General features: G+C 35.5%; 1 protein-coding gene and 1 pseudogene across 5 annotated transcripts in view; both read left to right on the top strand.

Moving 5' to 3' along the window:
* Positions 1 to 13,795, top strand: part of MMS22L (MMS22 like, DNA repair protein) — a 160,577-nt gene that overhangs the window by 2,442 nt on the left and 144,340 nt on the right. For 4 of the 5 annotated variants that reach the window (XM_077162451.1, XM_077162452.1, XM_077162449.1 and 1 more), the window contains exon 4: positions 1,122 to 1,171. In XM_077162451.1, coding sequence (XP_077018566.1) covers positions 1,122 to 1,171 — 50 coding nt within the window. Of the gene's footprint in view, positions 1 to 1,121; positions 1,172 to 8,763; positions 12,323 to 13,795 lie in introns of those variants that run through there. The other variant, XM_077162453.1, reaches the window with a different exon arrangement.
* LOC143684982 (ras-related protein Rab-18 pseudogene) lies at positions 1,181 to 8,617 on the top strand (annotated as a pseudogene).

The raw sequence follows: 13,795 nt of genomic DNA, 5'->3' as shown, positions 1-13,795 counted from the left end.
AGAATGAGCTCAAACTTTCTAAATGTATCTTTCAAACTGTGTAATAGGAATATGATTAATTCTCTATTTGAATATATTTAGCAAAAATTTTAATGAAAAATTTCAAATATACAATAAGTAGAATAGTTTAATGAACTTCCATATACATACCCATCTCTGTTATAATAAACATTTATAAAGGTTTTATTACATTTCCTATGTCTTTTCCTCCTTCTCTTCTTTTGATTTAAGTATTTTTAAGCAAATTTGAAGCGTTGTATCATACTTTGTATAATACTTTAGTATGCGTTTCTTAAAAATACGAACTTTTTTTTTACATAAACACTATTTCATCACAGTTAACAAAAGTAAAAATAATTCTGTTAATATTTAAAACCCAGTTCATGTTCAGATTTTTAGATGATATTTTGAAGTGGAGTCAATGTTGACGACAAATTATTATCCAAAAGCACATGAAGAATATATATGTATGTGGTATATTTAAATGAAAATGGAAAGGTGGAATGATTTCTCCTCCCATCCCATCCCATGAGACTTTGTGAAGAGACCTCACTGTGTCTGTACCATGCCATAACTTCTAAGTTAGTGAGAGAATAGGCTGGTATCTAGTAAAGAATAAGTAAGTCTTTATCCAGGACATTGAATATGAATATTGGTCAATCTATACGGCACCTAGGCTGGAAAATCATAAATATAGCTTTCCTTAATAAATCTAGACCATTTTATTTTAGTCCTTTTCTGAATTCCTACTATATTATTGTATGATGATATAATTTATTTCATTGTATTACTGTTAACCTAGGAGGTTTTATATAAGTATTTTGAACTTGAAGATAGAAACAGTATCTCATTTATAGTAAAATCTGTGATGCTTGAAAGTAATTCCTGAGATATATGTAGATTTTAATAGATTTTTGTAAAGTCTGACAAAGGCGTATTTTATCTTCTCTTTTCAGAGAAGCTGACCTGTCAGTAAGCATTCACTAAATATTAAACATCATCCACAAATGAGAGACACTGAAGCAAAGCTGTCAGTGTCAAATTTGGAAATATTACCCATGTAATTGTTACATGCTTTAAATTTTTCTAAATTAACTCTCACCTTGCGTTTTTAAAATTAGGCAACAACTATACAATTTGGAAACCTTACTACAGGCCAACTGTGATTTTGGTAAGTTTAACGAGTGTTTAATAACAAAAGGAATACTGCTCCGTTAATAAATTGTCACTGCCAGTGTAATTGGAATTTTGCTAATAGCAAAAAATAGCTAGGTCAGAGGTTCAGGAATTCAGTGTGTAGAGTGTTCATTAAAAGTATGATATTTAAATGTTGTTGTGACTATGATTTAAAGTATTTTTCCAAATCTGTAAGTCTTAGGATAAAGCTCATTTAAGGCTAAACTTATCCAAAGTGGATTACTACTTTCTTTGAGGCTGTGGAGTGGGATGGAGCATTTATAGGAGAAATAGAATGTACCTGACCTCAAGCTGTCTTCTTGATCTTTCTTTTTGCTTTCTGTTTGTTTGTTTGTCTTCCTGGCATTTAATGGATTACTGGTTTTGGGGGATTGGTATACTTAAAGTAGTGAAGAGAATCGAAAGGTGCTGTGTTTTGGTGTAGGCTGGCTGCTGCTGCATTCCTGCAATTTTGGTTCAGTGTAGTAATTGAGGCTTTGTAGTACCTCTGTCATTTGCTAATTGTGGGTCTCACGCCAAGTACCAGTTCTTACTCATTGAGTGCTTATAAGGATTAATTGACATAATGCACGTTAAGTGTTTAGCCCAAAATCTGTATTTAGTGATGCCCAGCAATCAGATACCACCTGGACACACTTAGGCCAAATGAAGATTTATTGGCTTACTGAAGCAAGGGGGAAAGACACGTGAGAAACAGTTGGGGCCTCTCAGTAAAAGGGCTAGGGAGGAACTTTTACAGGGTTTGAGTTTGTGCTGGTTGATTTGTGGGGAGGGTTTAAGAAGGCTAGAGCTTTATCCTGGGTTTGATGCTGTTAGGAAACATGGACAATTTGATGATTGTGAATTTTAGTTTTTATCTAGAGGGTGGAATGAATAATGCAAGACTAGGGTTCTCATTAGTAAAGCGGCAGTAGTCACATTAGCTAGAAGAAGGATATGTTTGTGTGTCTGTGTGTGTGTGTGTGTGATGGCATAGTGCCTTGTTTCTGTGTTCAGACATGATTGCAGAGAGGTCTTGGTTTTTGTTTTTTAATTTTGACTTTCTATTTTGAAATAATTTTAAATTTACAGTACAGCTAAATTTAATGCTTATGTTTTAGGCCCTTGATCCATTTAGAGTTAAATTTTGTAAATGGTATGACGGATGGATCCAACTTCACTCTTTTGAAAGTGGGTATCCAGTTTTCCTGGATCTGGAAGAAGTTCCCAGAAGAAACTGTTCTTTCTTCATTTTATGTATGTGGCACCTTTGTCAAAAATCAGTTAACTAAAGGTGGCAATGTGGTGCGGTGTGTGGGTGCGGTGTGTGGGCGCGGCAGCTTTCCCAGGTCGAGGTTGAGAGCCGGACCGCGGCAGCCAGCTGGGCTTGGACCTGGGCTCGACGTGCTGGTCACACTTAAGATCCTCATCATTGGTGAGAGTGGGGTGGGCAGGTCTTGCGTGCTCTTGAGGTTCACAGATGATGCTTTTGATTCAGAACTTGCAGCAACAAAAGGTGTTGACTATAAGGTGAAAACAGTTTCAGTGCATGGAAATAAGGCTAAATTTGCAATGTGGAATACTGCTGGTTAGGAGCCAGTTTAGAACATTAATCCCCACATTATAGAGGTGTACACGGTGTTATATTAGTTCATAGTGCCACAAGAAGAGATACTTTTCTTAGACAGGATAATTGGTTAAATGACTTGGAAACATACTGCACAAGAAATGACATAGTAAATTTGCTAGTTGGAAATAAAATTGATAGGGAAAATTGTGAAGTTCATAGAAATGAAGGCCTGAAATTTGCATGAATGCATTTCGTGTTATTCACAGAGGCAGATACAAAAACTGTGATGGTATCCAATGTGCTTTGAGGAACCTGTTGAAAAGATCATTCAGACCCCTGGACTATGAGAAAGTGAGAACCAGAATAAAAGAGTAAAACTGTCTTCACAGGGAAGAAGGCCAAGGAGGAGGCGCCTATGGTGGTTCTTGTTCTGTTATAAACTCTGGGAAATTCCATCTCTTGCATATTTGATTGGATAGTGACATCTTTCTGTATATAAACTCTAACTCCTCTTTTAGGGACCTTGCAATTTGCACATATTTGTTTTATATCATGGCAGTAAATATTTGCAAGAAATCCCACTCACTGGCTTTCCCAGGTAAAATGTTATGGTAAGCATGTACAATTTGAAGTCTACAGTTTATGATGTAACATAAAATTGGTATACCTTTATGAGTACATTTGATTTTATGAATTTCATTTATCATGTAATTAAAACAATCCATCTAGTATATGTTGATACAAGGTCTGCTTTTGGTCTCCACTTTGCTAACATCCTCTTATAAATTTACTGAATTACTTGGTACATAGAGATCCTGGAAATAGTGGGAGGTGTACATATATTATCAAACTGATGTATAACTTCAGAAATAACAAAGAGCTTGATTCCACAGCTTTTCTAGAAAGTACACTGGCAGATTCTCTAATACTATGCAAAATTCTCATTAAAGAATGTAGCCCAGGCCACTTATAATTAAATCTCTTTTTGTTTTGATTATTCTTCTAAACCAGCATTGATATGTTAAAGCAGTTTTGTCTTACTTTTTAATTTATTTCATTGAGTGACTCGGTTGCTTACCTGGAGTTTTTAATTCTGTGGTAGGTACATAGGATGAGTGGCCTCTTTGCACAGCCTGTTGGCGTTTATGCAGTGTTTGACAGAATGGCAATAAGATTCCTCCCACCTTGGTTTCACAATAATATGAATAGTGTGTTTATTGTAACCATATAGTTCTTACCACTTTGCAATCTGACACTTTTTTTCATAAATGTTGGTAGTGTTCATCCAAGTACCTTAATTGTAGCTTACTTAATGTTTATGAAGACCTGTATCTTATGACTTTCTAAATGGCTAGTTACTATTAAAAACCTATTTCTGTATTTTGAGGGGTGGGATAGAAACACTGAGTGACAGTTTGAGAAAGACATATTGCTTCCAGATTCTGATATGTGTGGAAAAATACTGTTGCAATGAAAATCTTGATCATTTACTGTAACAGGTGACTAATAGTTTATCAAAACCAACTTGTACAGACTAATAAATTTTTTCCACACTAAAAAAAAAAAAATCAGTTGACTATTGCTCTAGTTTGCTAGCCAGAATATAATATACCAGAAATGAAATGGCTTTTTAAAAGGGGGAATTTAATAAATTACAGGTTTACAGTTCTAAGGCCATGAAAATATCCTTAGAGCAAGTTTATGGAAATGTCCAATATAAGGCATCCAGGGGAACATACCTTGATTCAAGAAGTTCAATGAAGTTCAGGGTTTCTCTCTCCTGTGGAAAGGCACATGGCGAACACGGCATCCTCTGCTAGCTTCCTCTCTCGAAGTGTTGCTTCATGAAGCCCCCCCAAGGGCAATCTCCTCCTCTCAAAAGGTTGCTGGTTGGTAGACTCTCCTTCTTGGCTCTCGTCGTTCTGTTGTCTTTCTCTGCTCTCTCAGAATCTCCAAAGGTTGCTGGCTGGTGGACTCTGTTGTTCTCTCAGCCTCATAGCTCTGCTCGGCTCTACTGTGACTTTTTCATCTTTCTCAAAAGGCATTCTCTCCAAAAATGTCTCCTCTTTTATAGGATCCCAGTAAACTAATCAGTACTCACATAGAATGGATGGAGAAACGTCTCCATCTAATCAAGTTTAATACCCACAATTGATAGAGCCACATCTCTGTGGAGATAACCTAATCAAGTGTTCAAACTATAGTACTGAATAGGGATTAGAAGAAACCATTGCTCCCATAAGATTGATTAGGATTAAAACATGGCTTTTCTAGGGTGTATAAATCCTTTCAAACCTGCACAGCTATAGATATGGTTTATTTTTGAATGCTCAATTCTGTTTGAATGCTCAAATCTATGCACATTTCACTCTGTTCTGATTACTGTGGCTTTCTACTAAGTTTTGAAATATGAAACTATGAGAACTTTTGATTTTCTTTTGCAATATTGATTTTGGCTATTTGGGGCCTCTTATGATTACATGTTAATTTGAGGATCAGCTTTTCCATTTCTGCAAAAAGACTGCTGGGATTTTGATAGGTATCGTGTTCAACTGTAGATTGCTTTAGGTAGTATAATAATACTAAATGTTCTATCTATGAATATGGGATTCTTGACATTTAGTTAGGTCTTTAATTTCTCAGGAGTGCTTTTAGTTTTTAGTGCACAAGTCCTTTCACCTCCTTTGTTAAATTTATTTTATTTTATTCTTTTAGGAGCTATTGTGAATGAATTCCCAAAAGTTGACATTTCACCAGATTTGCTAGTGTATAGAAACACAACTGATCCTTATTGTGGCTTTATTTTGGATTTCTATGAAATCTTTTCATAAGTTTAGTAGTCGTTTGTTTATACTGTTTTGCGATGTATGTGTTGAAGTCTTTTGCCCATTTTTTAAGGTGGATTATTTGTCTTTTTTATTATTGAACTGTAGATGTTCCTTATATATTCATTATATAAATATTTTCTTAGATGTGTATTGTGAATATGTTTTTCCAATCTCTGCCTACCTTATTTCTGTTTTAGTGCTATCTTTTGATGACTGGAAGTCTACTAAATTCCAGTTTATCGTTTTCTTTTTCATCATTAGTTCTTTTGGTATCTTAAAAAGTCTTGGCTAACCCCAGAGTTCTTGAAGATATTCTACCTAGAAGAGAGCTTCATAGTTTTAGCTTTTGTGTTCAAGTATATGATCTATCATGAATTAATTTTTGTGCATAGCATGAGGCATGGGTTGAGGTTTATTTTTTTCTTACGGCTTTCTAGTTGGCTTGGCACCATTTGTTAGAGATTTTCCTTTTCATCTTGACTTTCTTGTCCAAAACTGTTTGATTGTATAATGAATTAATCTTTTTCTGGACTCTGGTCCAATGACGATTTATATAAGAAAACTTCATTAGATATATATATATAATTAATTCAAGATGTAAGAAATACAATATTTACATTGTATATACAACTTGTGGGTTGTATTTACTCAGATTAGAAGTCATTTTCTTTGTTCTTTATTTATACTTTAAGAGAAGTAGTCAAATACAGTAATTTAATTAGGTAATATGACCTGATAGTTTTTTTTAATTTGTACTTAAGTGAGCTGTATTGAGGTACAATTTAAATACAACAGAATTGACCAAGTTAAAAATGTACATAGTTATATAAACACCATCACAGTTGTGATATAGAACATTTCCATCATTTTAAAAGTTTTTTCATGCCCCCCTTGCACTTGGTGCACTCCTGACCCTCTGCCCCCTCCCCTGGCTCCTATCAGCAGATGTTCTAATAGTACTGTAGTTTGACCTTTTCTAGAATTTCATATAATGGAATCACATGGTCTTTTGGGTCTTGCATCATTCACTTAGAAAACTATTTTTCAGATTCATCTACATTTTGTGTGTATCAGTAGTTCATTCGTTTTTATTAATCCATTAAATAGAGGACATTTGGATTCTTTCCAGTTTTGGCTGTTATGAATAAAGCTGCTTTGTACATTGGAGTACAAGTTTTTGTTGTGGACATGTGTTTTCATTTCTCTTAGGTAAATATCTACTAGTAAAGTTTCTGGCTAGGGTATATTTAACTGTATAAGAAACTGCCAAAATGTTTTTCAAAGGGTTGAACTATTTACTAATCTTAGCAGCAATAGTATTTGAGAGTTTTATCATCTTTAACACTTGGTATTATCAGTCATTGTGCTTTTGGCCAGTGTAGTGCTGTGTAGTGATATCTCACTGTGGTTTAATTTGCATTTCGCTGATGACTAATCAGTGTTGATCATCCATCTGTCTTCTTTGCTGATATCTACTGAAATACTATGCCATCTTTTAACTTGGGTTGTCTTCTTATTATGGAGTTGTAAAAGTTCGATATAGGGTCTGCATATAAGTCCTTTATTGAATATATGTTTTGTTCCATTTTTCTCCCCATCTGTGGCTTGCCTTCTTACATAGTGTTTTTGGAAGAGTAAGGACATTTTTAAATTATATTTTTATTGTGGTAACATAAAAATAACAGAATTTGTCATTTTGACCATTTTTGAGGTTCAGTTCAATGGCAATAATTACATTCACAATATTAGGCCACAGTTGCCACCATCTTTTACCAAAACTTTTCCATCACCCCAAACAGAACTCCATAAAGCAGAAATTGCTAATTCCCCACTGCCACCTATCCCTTACAACCTCTAATCTACTTACTGTCTCTATGAATTTGCTTGTTCTAGAGATTTAATGTAAGTGGAATCATACTGCATGTGTTCTTTTGTGTCTGGCTTATTAAACTTAGCATAATGTTTTTAAAGTTCATCTGTGTGTATCAGAACGTCATTTCTTTTTATGGCTGAATAATATTCCAGTGTATATATATTGTCTCTCTTACTTTTGAAAAACAGTTCTGCTAGACATAGAGTTCTTGGTTGGCCCAGTTTTGGGTGGGAAAGGCCAGCAAAGGTACCATGAGATCCTATCGCTTTTTAGTAGCTTTTTTCTTTTCTTTCTTTCTTTTTCCTTTTGTATGCTGTATTGTATGCTGTATGTTGGGGTCACATTTCATTATTTTTCCATGTGAGTATCCTGTTATTGTAGCACCATTGTTGAATTTTTGTTTGTTTTGCTTTTTTTGGTTTTTTGAGAAGTGCATGGGCCAGGAATCAAATCCAGGTTTCCCTCATGGCAGTGAGGATTCTACCACTGAACTACCCTTGCACCCCACAGTAGCCTTTTTTTTTTTGATTGCCACTTGCCCTGTTAACTGTAGGTAGTCCATTAACTGTTCTCTGGAGCTTTTAGAAAGATGTTTCTGCCTGTTTTGATGTTTGTTCAATTATTTTGTGGAGGAGTGGAGCACTGAAGCATCTCACTTCTGTATCTTGATCAGGGTAGGCTGGGCTTAGGCCGTTTGGAGGAATTGATCCCTTTATCATTATGAAATAACTGTATAAATCTGGAAATATTCTTTCTTCTGAAGTTTGTGCTATCTGATATTAATATAACCACTCCCACTTTCTTTTGATTAGTATTTTGAAGATACTGTCTTTTTTCTCAATTATTTTTCTTTTTAACTATGTGTGTGTTTTATTTAAATTTGTAATTGGTTCTTGATATTTTTAAAACCACTATGCCTTTTAATTGGGGTATTTGTTTATACTTATTGATATTGATATGGTTGGATTTAAATATGCTCTCTTGCTATTTGTATATTTATACCATCTGTTCTTTTTTTAATCATATCTTTTCCTGTCTTTTATACATCTATTATTTAAAATGATTCTCGTTTAACTCCACTTTTGGCTTTATTGGCTGTACTTATTATTTACTGATTTTCTTTTAATCATCACTCAAGGGTTCATGATATGCAACTGTAATTTTTCATAATCTACTGCAAATATTATGCCTCTTTATATGTAAATACTTTACAACAGTATTCTTTGAATATCTGTCTTCTCTTCTTTGAGCCACTATTGCCATATATTGTACTTCTATATATATACTCTAAACACAACAATAAGTTTTAAATATTTATGTCGTGTACTGTACTTTTAAAGATATTAAAAATGAGAGAAACGTTTACTTCAGACATATCATTTCTGGTGTTTATTTCTTTGTGTTGAATTAACTTTCCATTTGATATATATAATATCACTTGGATATATAGTGACATACAAATATGGTTAGTTGAAAATACTAACAAGACTCCAGAGGGCATTCTCACATAAAGATTTTACTTGAAGTCAAAATATATGATACAGGAACAAAAAGAAAGTGCATATAAGCATTGGGAAGCTTAGCAACATCCAGGCAGAAACTGCCCAGGGTCCTACTGATTTACAAAGGATATTCTTTATCTCCAATTTGAATAACTAAGATTTGTGCATTGAGTCTTTATTTTTTTAATGCAACTTTATTGAGATATAGTTACATACCATATAATCATCCAAAGTATGTGACCAGTGCCAGTGGTTCACAGTATCATCATATAGTTGTGCATTCATCACCACAATTTTTGAACATTTTCATTACTCCAAAAAATAAAAAAAATAAAAATAAAAAAGAACACCCAAAATATCCCACACCCCTTATCCCCCTATTATTTATTTATTTTTTGTCTTTTTTTTCTTAGTTATTTGTTGTCTCTACACTGGATAAAGGAAGTGTCAATTACAGAGTTTTTTCACAGTCACACGATCACACTGTAAAAGCTACATAGTTTTACAGTCATCTACAATCAGGCTACTGGATTACAGTTCAACAGTTTTGGACATTTTAGGAGTTTCCTTCTAGCTACACTAAATACACAAGAAAATTAAAAACGGATATTAATATAATGTATAAGAATAACCTCCAAAATGACCTTTCAACTCTATTTGAAAAATCTCAGCCATTGAAACTTTGTTTCATTTCTCTTCCCCTTTTTGGTTAAGAAGACTTTCTCAGTCTCATGATGCCAGGTCCAGGTACATCTCTGGCACACATGTCCCACTAATCCTTTTCCTCTGCGTCTTCAAATCTGCTGTTGTAAGACTCCATTGTATTTTTCATCTCTTCTGTGCCTTTCATTCCAATAAGTTCTGCCATTTGTTTTTCCAAGCTTTCGAGTTATTTTCTGTTGCCCAGTGCCTTCTTTATGACCTTCTTCTCTTTTTAATATTTTTATTTACAAGTCTTCACATACATATGGTCCATACATGGTGTACAATCAGTGCCTCACAGTATCATCACATAGTTGTATATTCATCATCATGATCATTTTTTGAACATCTGCATCACTCCAGGAAAGAAAGAAGAAAACTCCTACACCCCTTACCTCTTACCCCTCCCTCTCATTGAGTACTAGTATTTTAATCTACACTATTTATTTTACCACTTATCCCCCATTATTTATTTATTTTTATCCATTTTTTTTTTTTACTCATCTGTCCATACTCTGAATAAAAGGAGCATCAGACACAAGGGTTTCATAATCTACACAGTCACCCTGTAAAAGCTGTATAGTTATATAATCATCTTCAAGAATCAAGGCTACTGGAACACAGCTCAACAGTTTCAGATACTTCCCTCCAGCCACTCCAGTACACCATAAACTAGAAAGAGATATCTATATAATGCATCAGGATAACCTCCCGACTCTGTTTGAAACCTCTCAGCCAATGAAACTTTGTTTTGTCTCATTTCTCTCTTCTCCATTTTGGTCAAGAAGGCTTTCTCAGTCCCATGATGCCAGATCCTGGATCATCCTGGGAGTTCTGTCCCACGTTGCCAAGGCAATTTACACTCCTGGGTCCCCTGTGGGGGTGGGGGGACTGTGAGTTCACCTGCTGGGCTGGCTTAAAGAGAGACCATATCTGAGTAACAAAAGAGATTCTTGGGGGTTACTCTTAGGTCTAATTTTAAGTAGGCTTAGCCATCCTTTGCAGGAATAAGTTTCATAGGGGCAAAATGTCCTTGGTCTCTTTTGCCCTATCTTCGTTTAACTTGATTTGTCTTTAATTAGTTGTTTGAACTCCTGTATCTCATTTGAAGTATTGGTTTGTTCCTTTGGGCCATGTCTTCATTTTTCTTAGTAAGACTCGTGATTTTTTACTGATGTCCAGACATCTGATTTTCTTGATTAGTTAATTCTAGAGATCGTTTTCACTTTTACCTCAGGTTTTTTTGTTGGTTGGCTTTGTTCTCTATCTGTTCTTTGGCATTCAGTTCAACTTAATCTAGACCTCTAACATAGCTTCTGTTTAACTGATCAGAATGTTTCAACTCTTGTTTTTCTGGTTCTTGCCCTGCCTATATATGGTGTATCTTTTTTTTTTTTGAGGAACGTCTCCTACATATGATCAACCGCAATCAGAATTTCCCAGACCACACAGGCCAAGATTTCAGAGGAAGGGTAGTAATCAGTATCAAGCTTCCCTGAGGATGAGACCGAGCAGGTGATCAGACTGTGAAATCTCTAGACTCTGCTTTTCCTATCCTGTCCAGCAGGTGATGCTTGTCAGCCTGCAGCTCTCCGTGGGTATAAAGTGATGTAGTGCTTTAATTCTACCAGTTTTTATCCCTGCCAGGGGCATGATTGAGACAGAGGCTAAGGTAGAAGGCATGCTTAAGCTGTTTCTGTTTTCCAGCCCCTGGGGTCTGAATTCTCTGGATGAAGTCCCCACTTGAGCTGGACCATCCCCTCTTTTCTTGGGGAAGATACACCTTTTAGGGAATTATCTCCTTCACTTGACTAGTTGCTTTCTCTCTCAGACCTGCCTTAACTCTGACCTTGCCTGGTTAATGCTGGCAATTGAAAATGCCTGAGGCTTTCTCTAATGAGCGACTTAAAAGAGTTAAAAAAAAAAAAAAATCCTTGTTTGGATCCAGCCCCCAATCCCAGGGTTTGGCAGTTAAAAAACCAGAGTTGATGTCCAGCTTTATGTGCCCTTTTTCTTGGGGCATGGCCCTTTTCCAATATTCTGAGTTTGGCCGACTCCAAAAGCCTCTTTTTTTTCCTATCAGCCCTGCCTCCTCTGTTGGGAGGTTCCGTTCCAACTTGCTCTGAGATTTTCTGTGTTTGGAGCTTGTATTCAACAGCCCATATTTCTTCATTAAAACTGCAGTTGGAGTTGCACTGCCTTCTCTTGCTCCTAGTAGAGACTTCTCCTTTTTCCCAAAGGGAATTGTCTCCAAAACAGCCTGCTGTACCAGTAGGGAAGGGTCACCAGCCTCTGCACAACTCTGTGCTGTGATTTTGGCCCTTTCACCTGTTCCATACTGGTGTTACGATGTATGTCTGGTCACAGATGTCCCCAAATAGTTGTTCTAAACAGTTCCTGACTACTTAGTAGCTGCTGTAGAGAAGTAACTAAATTCTACACCTCCCTGCTGTGCATTGAATCTTGACTTTAGGAGAGTTCATGAGCAGGGTTTTATTTTTGACCCCACTGGTCATGTCGCCAAATAAAGGCTGTCTAACCAATTGTGCCAGGTGAAAGCCATCAATAAACAGTCTTTGAATGTTGCAGTGGGAGTTTGAATATTAAATGTACATCGTGAATTTTTGTCTTCAACCAGAAGATAAGTCTAGACATCCAGGTGTCCTTTAAGGTAAGTATAGACTGTTCCAGGCTGTAATATCCCACCACCTAATCATTTTCCTCTTGCTGGGAGAGAGAGCTTCCTTTGATTTTTTTTTTTTTCTTTCATTATTTGGTTCTGCTTGCAGTGAACTCTCAGCATTTGATTGTTTGAAAAGTATTTGTTTTACCTTCAGTTTTGTCTGGGTAAAGGAGATCTCTAGGTTGACTTTTTTTTTTTTCCTTTCAGGTCTTTAGAAATGTCTCTCTGTTGTCTTTTGACTTGCACATTTTGTGTTGTAAAGTCTGTTGTCATTCTCTTCTTTTTCCTCTATAGTTAACATGCCTTTTCTTTGACTACTGAATTTTATGTTTTTCTGTTTATCACTGCCTTTCAGATTTGATTATGGTGTCCCTTGATGTCTTTTGTTTTTGTTTTTGTTTATTTTTGTTTGGGGTTTATTGACTTGCTTGGCTCTGTGGGCTTATACTTTTCATGAAATTTAGGGAGTTCTTGGACACAATTTCTTCAGATAATTTTTCTGTATTTCTCCCCTGAACCATCAGTAATACACCTGTGAGACTGTTTGATATTTTCCCACATCATTGATACTTTGTTTATTATTATCTCTTTGCTGCATTCTGGATAGTTTTTAATGCTTTGCTTTCAAATTTATTGGGTTTTTTTCCCTCTGTTATGTCTGATCTGTTGTTAATTTCATCCAGTGTTATTTGTCCTTTAAACATCATGTGTTTTGGTTTCTAGATATCCTCTTTGGATCTTTTCCATAGCTTCCATTTTTTTCCTAATGCTTGTTTTCATCTATCTTGAACATAAGGGATGTATTTATAACCGCTGTTTTTACTTCACTGACTGCTGATTCTTTCATCTCTGTCATTTCTGGGTTTATTCATATTGATTGATTTTTCTCCTGGTTATGTGATATGTTTTTCTCTTTTTTGAGAAAATAAAGTTGTCTGATTTTAATTGTGTGGTGAACATGTGGATTTTACATTGCTGCTTCCTGGGTTTTCTTGAATTTCTTTAGTTAGTATAGATTTTTGTTCTAGCTCCCTGTTGCGTTTCCTGTAATCCGTTGGATCTTTTGAGTTTTTTTTTTTTTTTTTAAACTTTGCTGGGACTATTTTAAAGCAGTGTTTAGTTTAATGATAAGCTAGCCCTAGTAAGGTTTCTGAAGGTTCTATCTTATGACTAGTGTATAATGAGGTGTATTTTTTTTTTTTCATTTTGCTTTTGGAAACTTGAACGACTTCTGGCTTTTGTAGCTTTGTAAGGAAAAGTTTTCTAATTTTTTTTTCCTGCCCCTGGTATGCTTTTTCATTCTTCCACAGATTGGTAAGCACCCAAAGACTTGAAAGGGAACCTCTGCGCATTTCTGGACCTCTTACATTGTGTGGCTTCCCACTTCTTTGATACCTTTGCCCTGCAAATTTAGCTATATGACCTCCTTAAATTCAGATCTCGTAACTCCTCAACTCAGTG

Source organism: Tamandua tetradactyla, chromosome 5 (genome assembly GCF_023851605.1).
Source record: "Tamandua tetradactyla isolate mTamTet1 chromosome 5, mTamTet1.pri, whole genome shotgun sequence".
NCBI classification, from domain to species: Eukaryota; Metazoa; Chordata; class Mammalia; order Pilosa; family Myrmecophagidae; genus Tamandua; species Tamandua tetradactyla.
This window is presented reverse-complemented; position numbering and strand designations above follow the sequence as displayed.